The 8,127-nt window shown below is 47.4% G+C and overlaps 1 protein-coding gene across 1 annotated transcript; it reads right to left on the bottom strand.

Annotated features, from left to right (window-relative positions):
* Window positions 1-5,344: 5,344 nt before the first annotated feature.
* Window positions 5,345-7,331, bottom strand: LOC123119488 (SH3 domain-containing protein C23A1.17). Its single transcript, XM_044539296.1, has 3 exons — window positions 7,085-7,331; window positions 6,446-6,681; window positions 5,345-6,350 (listed from the first exon to the last, which is right to left on the bottom strand). Exons 2-3 carry the CDS (start codon window positions 6,623-6,625, stop codon window positions 6,042-6,044), a joined length of 489 nt encoding a protein of 162 aa, XP_044395231.1. The 5' UTR covers window positions 6,626-6,681; window positions 7,085-7,331; the 3' UTR covers window positions 5,345-6,041.
* Window positions 7,332-8,127: the final 796 nt, after the last annotated feature.

The following is an 8,127-nucleotide window of genomic DNA, read 5'->3' as shown; positions in this document are numbered from 1 at the left end:
TTTATAGTCACCCAGTTACGTTGTGACGTTTGGCACACCCAAAGCACTCCTACGGTATCCGGGAGTTGCACGATCTCATGGTCCAAGGAAAAGATACTTGACATTGGAAAAGCTCTAGCAAACGAAACTACACGATCTTTTATGCTATGCTTAGGATTGGGTCTTGTCCATCACATCATTCTCCTAATGATGTGATCCCGTTATCAATGACATCCAATGTCCATAGTCAGGAAACCATGACTATCTGTTGATCAACGAGCTAGTCAACTAGAGGCTTACTAGGGACAGGTTGTGGTCTATGTATTCACACATGTATCACGATTTCCGGACAATACAATTATAGCATGAATAATAGACAATTACCATGAACAAAGAAATATAATAATAACCATTTATTATTGCCTCTAGGGCATATTTCCAACAGCGTGATAGTCACCGTGCGTCCCGCAGTTGCCATGGTCCAGACCCTCGTCCATGTTCGTTTAATTGCAGTTGCCATGTCGTTGAACTTCGGTTGCCATGTCGGACAACTACAGTTGCCATGGTTGCTCAACTGCAGTTGCCATGTATGGTCTGATCTACTGCAGTTGCCATGATTTCAAAACTTTAGGAGTTGCCACCCACTACCACTAGGCAGTTGCCATGTAGCACTACAAAAAAGCATGGCAAAAAAACATGTTCGGGTAAAAGAGAGAGTTGCCATGTGCTCACAAGCACGCTAGGGCAGTTGCCATGTAAAAAAAAGAGTTGCCATATGCTTACGTGCACACTACGGCAGTTGCCATGTACCATGCAAAAACACATGGCAACTCGGATAAAAGAGAGTTGTCATCTGCTTACAAGCAAAGCTAGGGCAGTTGCCATGTACCTGCAGAAACATATGGCAACTGCCAGCTTTGGGTGTGGGCTAGGAGACGGGCGTGTGGGCGAAGTGATAAACGCCCACACACCAGCCCCCTCTGCGTGCGTGAAACTAGTGTGTGGGCGAATTGCTAAACGCCCACACATCAGCCCCCCGTGTGGTGGAAAAATGACGTGTGGGCGACGGAATGAATGCCCACGCACCAATTTAGTCCTACGTGGCACACAAAAACTGCTAGAACGCGCTAAGATGCGTGCAGAATTGATTGGACGAGGATCCATGCGTGTGGGCGAGTTGCCAGACGCCCACACGTGTGGGCGTTAGACTTTTCGAATAATAATCCCTTTGTCAAAAGAATTTGAGGATTACAATCCTTAAAAAAAATCTGCTTGGTCGCTTGATTTGTTAGATTTGCAATACATACGAATTCTTTATTTGAAGTATTCTTGCATTACATTTCACAGAAGACAAATACCATAGGCTTAAGCTTAAAGACACTCGTGTATTTTCCTCTGATAATCAAACATGAAAAATCCATGAAACACTCTTAAAAGAAAAACGTGGAACATTGATGTGGAATTTTAAAAATTGGCACTAGACTATGAAATAGTATTTCTGCCTCTCCTAACTGTTGAGGATCCTACAAATTAAAGTGGCCCTACATGTGGTTCCTATGTAATTCTGTCCAGAAAAGATGTGAAAGGTGGAATAAAATACCTGGAGCATCCTTTCGGACTGCCTGCCTGCCGCCCAAACGCTGAAACAAAGCTTTGTTTACCCGGCACATACACGCACAAAGCCTGGTGGCCGCATGCGCTGAGATGTGATCTAGTCACCTGGGGGCCACCTGTCACCATCATTTCCAAGCTGTGGGTACTCGGTACCGCTGCTACGTGTTAACCACCAACTACAGTACCCATCAAGTGACGCGACGTCTCAAGCGAGAAATGAGAAATCCACCGATGGAATCAAGGGAGGGTTGTCTAGGTTTGGATATCCCGTGGGCTGAATAACCAAATGAGTTTGATTTTTCTGGGACTATGCTAATGTCTCCTCAAAGTATCATAAAACTACACGTACAAGAAGAAGAAATGTAATAGACAATGGTTGACTTTGGATCATCATTCTTTTGAAACTCGACCTCAGAGACGACAAGAATTTTACGCCGTAGCTCCATCAAACTCATCCCACACGGACAAACTCGATGAGGGCAAAATCAAAAACACCATCCTCAAAGATGAAGCGTGCCCCCGTGAGCGAAAAAATATCTAACCTAAACTACTTGTCAGTGCCGAGGAATGATCCCCCCATCGGTGGCCTGAGTGGAAGGCAGATCATGGGCTCAACGATGAAGCCTAAAGGGGATGAACTCCCTAGCCAACGTAGTCGCAAGTGAGAAAGAGTCACAGAGCGTTTCATGAGATGGATCTTTTATTTTGGCTGTCGTCTATATTCTCCATGTATCTTATATGCAACCTAGATGCCTCCTCCTCTTGTTGCTCCTTCTCATGGTGATCGCCTCGACCATGCCAAGGTGAGACATCTGCACACTAATAATTCCATCCCACTAAGTTGAGTGTCGTTGATGTTATCCCGTGACCCCGACTACCCGGTAGCCTATGGTGGTGTCGTCATCACCACCGGTTGCGAGTTGGCATTCCCTTCTTTCTGCTTCTTAGAGCATCTATAGCTGGAATGGTCAAATTGGACCCCTTATACGTCCGTGGACGCATCCGGGCGCGTCCACGGACAATCACCGGTCACCCCTCATTTCTCCTAGTCCGCAACCGCCCCCCCGTATCCGAACCCTCAAATCCATGCAACCCATGAAATGTGAGATGAACTACGTAGGTCACATTTAACATACCAACATAGTAATAACTAAACTATAGCTAGATAGATAAACAGAAGAAGGGTGGACGCCCGACTTCACTATTTCCTCGCGGGTCACTTCCCTTGTACTCACCGGATCGACGATAGTAGTGCTCCGTGTAGGATTTGGTGGTCGGAGGGGCGTCGTCGAACGTGGTTCCTTATGCCGTTATTAGATGACGACGCGGAGGAGATGATGTCGGCGAGACAACGAGCGGCGTGGGCATGCTCCTTCATGGTCGTGTCGCTTTTGCCACCGCGGCCGCCCTCTCCTTCGCGAGGTGCTCAGACTCCTCGATGCCGAGATGGATCACCTTCACAGTCTTACGACGGCGGCGCATGTGTTCATCTCTGAGGTCGGCGAATGAAGGATGATGTCGCGCATGAGTTGTTCCTCCTGGTCGACAGACGTAGACCTGCAGGAGCACAACATGTGTGGAATGAACTGGCCACCACCGTCCTCTGTGCGACCCGTTGCCTTTCGCGGTGTGCGGCATGTGCCTCCGATTCAGACGTCCTCCTCCACGGGCTCGACGGTGCGGGCAAGAGGACCCATCCTTGACGGGGTGGAGAAGCGGGCCCAGGGATGCGGGAGGGACGTGGGAGGAGGCAGATTTTGCCCGGCACCGCAATGGGCCGAAAATGATAGCCGCATTGCGTCGCCGGCGACTGAGGGCAGTGTGGAGCTCGAGCTACCGCCCATGTCAAAACACGAACGTTGTAGTGCAACACGGAGGGCGAGGTCCTCATCGTCTCGTCTTCCGAGTCCTCTCGTAGCAGGGCATCCCAATCGATGGGATCCGCCTTCCTGCCCAATTCATCGTCGGATGCGCTCCTGGAGCTCGAGGAGGGGAGGTAGCGAGCAGTGGAACGGAGCAGAGAGTGAGAGAGTGAGGACTAGGGTTTGGTCTGGATCGGTTTTTTGTGGGGACGGGATGGGGTCGACGCGGGTCGGCGTGGGCCGTTCCAATATGGTAGTTGCATCTGGGCATGTCCGGTCTGCCACATATCCGCCCCAGATATATGCTAAGAATTGGGGGTTCTCAGACAGCCCGGATGTTCCGTGACGGTTTGAGGGTTTGGTTGGGTGGAGTTTTCATGACCGGACACTAGCGTCGTCCGTATGGATGTGTAGGGCGGATTTGAGAGGTACTCCCTCCTGTCCTTTTTACTTCACATACAAGATTTGTGTGAATTCAAACTTCGTAAAGTTTGACCATCTTTACAGAAAAGAATATCGACATTGACAATACAAAATCAATAACATTAGATGTGTCATGAATTTAATTTTCATGTCTTTTAACTTTAGTATTATATATGTTGATATTTTTCCATATAAATATGTCAAGCTTTACGAAGTTTGACTTCAAAAGATTCTTATATGCAGAGTAAAGGAGGGCCGGTAGGAGTAGTACATATGCGTGAGGAGTATTCTCTTTTCTCACCATTCATGTAAAAAAATCTCTTTCCTCACCATTTTCCTTTCCTCCCGCATTGGAGCTTGCCAGTTGGACGGCTGAACGGTCATCATGCATTTTTAAAGCTAAAACATTTTCTTTTGTTGAAAATGAGAGATAAGCACTGACGGGTGGGGTCGTCATGTGCTTTTAGGTTAGTTCTTATTCCACTGATTGTGCTCCAATTCCAGCCGAAAGTGTGAGGTTGACAACCAATTTGACAAAAACCACCAGGGCGCAAAATATAGTTATCAAGAGTTGAGAGCTTGTGCTCTGTCTTACCTTAAAGATAGCGAGGAAAAAATCAGACTAGCAGTAACTGAGAAGTGTAAATAGAGAGAGAAATCCTGCGTTTTTATTTCCTTTTATTTTTTGTATTTGAGTCATGCTGAGACATAAACAAATTCTCTCCAGCATCTTCAGGGTCTACTCCTACTATATATTCTCCTTTTGAAAAGGCCTGGCCTGAGATTCAAACAAAGATTACTTTACTTCCGGTGAAATCCTGCGTTTGAATCTGTCCTCAAGTGCACTCAAGTTGCCATGCCCCTTGCTTGCATCCTCCTGTCTCCTTTTCCTTCTCAGCCTCACACCTTTTGAGGTGAGATCACTGCATCTACGTCTCACCTTGTGGCAGGCACAAGACGCCACAAAGCATGTGGATTTTGACTCGCGGCAGGTAAAGATAAGAACGTGTGCTGTGCTGCATGCTTTTTCTGCCTGTATTTTACTGGTGGTAAATAGTGCAACTTGTTCACCGTTGCAGCTCTTGGCAGAGCATCTGCGTCAACAACTTGTTTGATTGATTGACCGCCCCAATAAATCCAGTGGATTCAACACAAAAGATTCAGTACGTACCACATCTACATCTCAAAGAAAAGGACATATGGGGTGAAGGCCACAAGGAAAAACATGGTATTTTATCTTTGGCCCTTCAGATCCCCATGAGCCAGCTTGAGATTATTAGCCACTCAGCCGGGCTCTTTTGCATTAGTCATTGGCTAGTCACCATCCTTATCACCTACGTGTTGCTTGAGCACATGGATACCATGTGTTGTGATGGGGCTACAATTCAACCAACCACCAAGATATTGAGAGGTGAGGAAAATTCCAAAAATAAAAGATATCACAAGGGCTGGTGATAATCATGGCATGAGATATTACACATATTGCTTCAATGAAACGATATATTACATATACAGAGAAAACGATACCACGAATACATCATTCATGCCTTTCACACAACTCACTCATTGACTTGACTTAAACCTAGCTGCTCTCTCTTCTCTTCTTGTAGCCACTCTTTTGTACACATCTCCATGGCCTTGGTGGCCTTGGATTTCTTGGTTGCATGGACAAAAACAATTCCATCATAAACCAAAAATAAGCATGATGACAGATGAACTAGGACAGGTACCTAACTAATTCCCAACCCCTCCCTCCCTCCAACCTAATTGAATGACTAATCCAGAAGGAAGGCAAAGGGACTCATGAAAAAAATGATTCATACAAGAGGGCTAAACTTTGTGTTTCTTGTGCCCTCTGTCCCTGATCCCCGCCCTCTAGATTTCTTCTACCCCATCCCCCCCAAACTAGAGCTCCCAAATTTACAAGAAGGGCACCTGCATCTGAACCTGAAATTTATTTACATACAAAAAGATTTGTGGTAAAATTACCTAGACTCATTATACTTATGGGATTTGACTGATGGATTATATAGTTTTTAGGGGTTAAATTTTGGACTTAAGCTCCTCTCACTCATCTCCTCCTCACTCTCATCTCTCTCCCTCCAAAGCTTTTGCACTACTGAGGGGAGAAGATTTCCTGGTTATTCGATGTTGTATGTGCATCTAGACCATGGCGGCGATGCCATGGCCACGGCCGCTACGGCCACCGTCGAGGCAGTCAAAACCCTCGACGCGGACGGCTGGCTGGAACACGCGAGCGCACCCAGCCGAGGAACGGGGCGATATCGGCGGTCCCGCCGGGCGTGGGGTGGGACGGACCACCACCGGCGCTGGCGTGACCGGCAGGGGACTGGACGGGCAGTCCATGCCGAACCGGCTGTCGTGGACCACCGGGTTCGAAGCCCGCCGCGGAGGCGAGCCACAGAACAGCGGCGGCTGCGGGGACGCCGCCGAAAGATTGCTCTCGTCGCCCTGCAAAGAACCGGAGCAGAAATATCAGCGACCCGTTGGAGAGAAGCCACGCGAGGAACTCATGGATCTTGGGCCAAGGCGGAGAAAGAACTCACCTTTGACAGGAGGAGGTCGAGCAGATCCATGCCGGCGCCCGCGTCGGAGTGGCTGCTCTGGTGGCACCGGAGGGGCGCGACCGGGCGGCGCGGCTTGGGGCAGAAGAGCGGGCTCTTCGCGTCGGTGGCGGCAGCGGCGGCGACCGGGACGGGGCTCTTCATGGCGGCGAAGTGGCTCATGGTTTCTTTTTTGGGTTTTTTTGGTTAGTTGATTAGATCCGGAAAATTTACAAACCCTGCAAGAACAAGAACAGCCAAAGAAATTGCTCAGTTTCACCTCTAAAAACGTTCAATCTTCACACGAAATTTTGCATGAGCCGAGACACCAAAAACCATTTGCTAACTAATCTGATTTTTTCCCCACCCACACAGAAAGAAATCAAGATGAACTGGAGATTTCCAGAAGATTTGACACAGAAGAACAGATCCCCTCATCCTTTTCCCTCTTTTTGCAAGAACATGTGGTAGTTTCCCAAGATCTGTAACAAAACCTATCAAGAAAACAGAAAGAACGAGGCTCACCTCTACCCCAGACTACACAACACAGATCCCCAACAGAAGATGAGAAACTAGAGAGAGAGAGAGAGAGAGATAGAGAGAGATAAATAGAGAGATGAGGGAGAGGAGGTTGATGTTTACCTGAAGCTTCGCCTCTGGATTTCTCTCCTTGGATACAGGGAGAGAGAAAGGAGGAGAGCCAAAACTATTGTTACTCCTACCAAGAAAGAAAAATAAAACAAAAGAAGAAACTCTCAGGATTATGAGAGGAGCGGGATGGGCGTGCCGATGGGAGGAAGGAAAGGGAAGGAGGGGATGGGAGGCCTTAAATAGCCAAGAAATGGGGAACCACACGGGGACAGCTTACCCATAGCAAGTGGCAAATATTGTTATTTTTTCTCTTTTTTCTTTCGTATAAAGAAGGGAATCCTTTGATAGTAAAAAAATGGGGGAGATATTTAATAATTGCATATGGGAAGCAGGTTGAGCAAAAGCTGGTAGGGGGCAAGAGGAAATAATTTCGGCCTGCACGGCAAAACTGCTGCCATAATTGAAGCAATAAAAAAGATGGGACCTTTTTCTTCCTCGATTGGTCATGGAGGCCACCTTTTCTTTCTTTCTTTTTTTTTATTTGTGTAGGGAGGCTGGTTTTCGTGTTTCCTTGAATGATTTGGTCTGTACTCCACTCCACCACCCCTTGTTTTCTTGTGTACTTGCTCTTGAATTCTAAGCTGTCTGCCAATAATTTTGATATAATTTGTATCTGTGCAAAGAGGTCTCATGTGCAGGAGTCTTACTCCATTGGTCCAAAAAAGCTCGTCACTTAAATGGATTAGGGACAAGCTTTTTCGGACGGAGGGAGTATCTTTGTAGCGTAGTTCTTTTCTTTTGAGCCAACATCTTTGCTTTTTTAGGGGTGGCAATATCTTTGTAACGTAGTAGTACTACCATTTTGGATCTAAAATGATGAGAACAGAGCAATCCTGGCCATATGGGCCATGCTTATAAGTCTAGCCCGCGGCATGTATTTTCTGGCACGTCATGAACTGGCACGCGGATACATGGGCCGGGCCGGCCTTTGGCACACCATGGGCCAGTGTTGATCCCTAAGGTCAAGCCTTAAGAGCGGCCCGACACAACCCTTTTAACCGCGCGGCCATTTTAGGGTTTTAGGGCTGTTTTGG

The sequence above is a fragment of the Triticum aestivum genome, chromosome 5D (assembly GCF_018294505.1).
Source record: "Triticum aestivum cultivar Chinese Spring chromosome 5D, IWGSC CS RefSeq v2.1, whole genome shotgun sequence".
NCBI classification, from domain to species: domain Eukaryota; kingdom Viridiplantae; phylum Streptophyta; class Magnoliopsida; order Poales; family Poaceae; genus Triticum; species Triticum aestivum.
Note: the sequence above shows the minus strand (reverse complement) of the source record. Positions and strands in the feature narration are given on the sequence as shown.

What these genes read in the sequence shown, in the direction of transcription:
- LOC123119488 (XM_044539296.1), bottom strand. Translation starts at nt 6,625, where the DNA reads ATGAGCCACTTCGCCGCCATGAAGAGCCCCGTCCCGGTCGCCGCCGCT. An exon ending in TCGACCTCCTCCTGTCAAAG is followed by an intron (nt 6,351 to 6,445) that starts GTGAGTTCTTTC and finishes GGTTCTTTGCAG; the next exon opens with GGCGACGAGAGCAATCTTTC.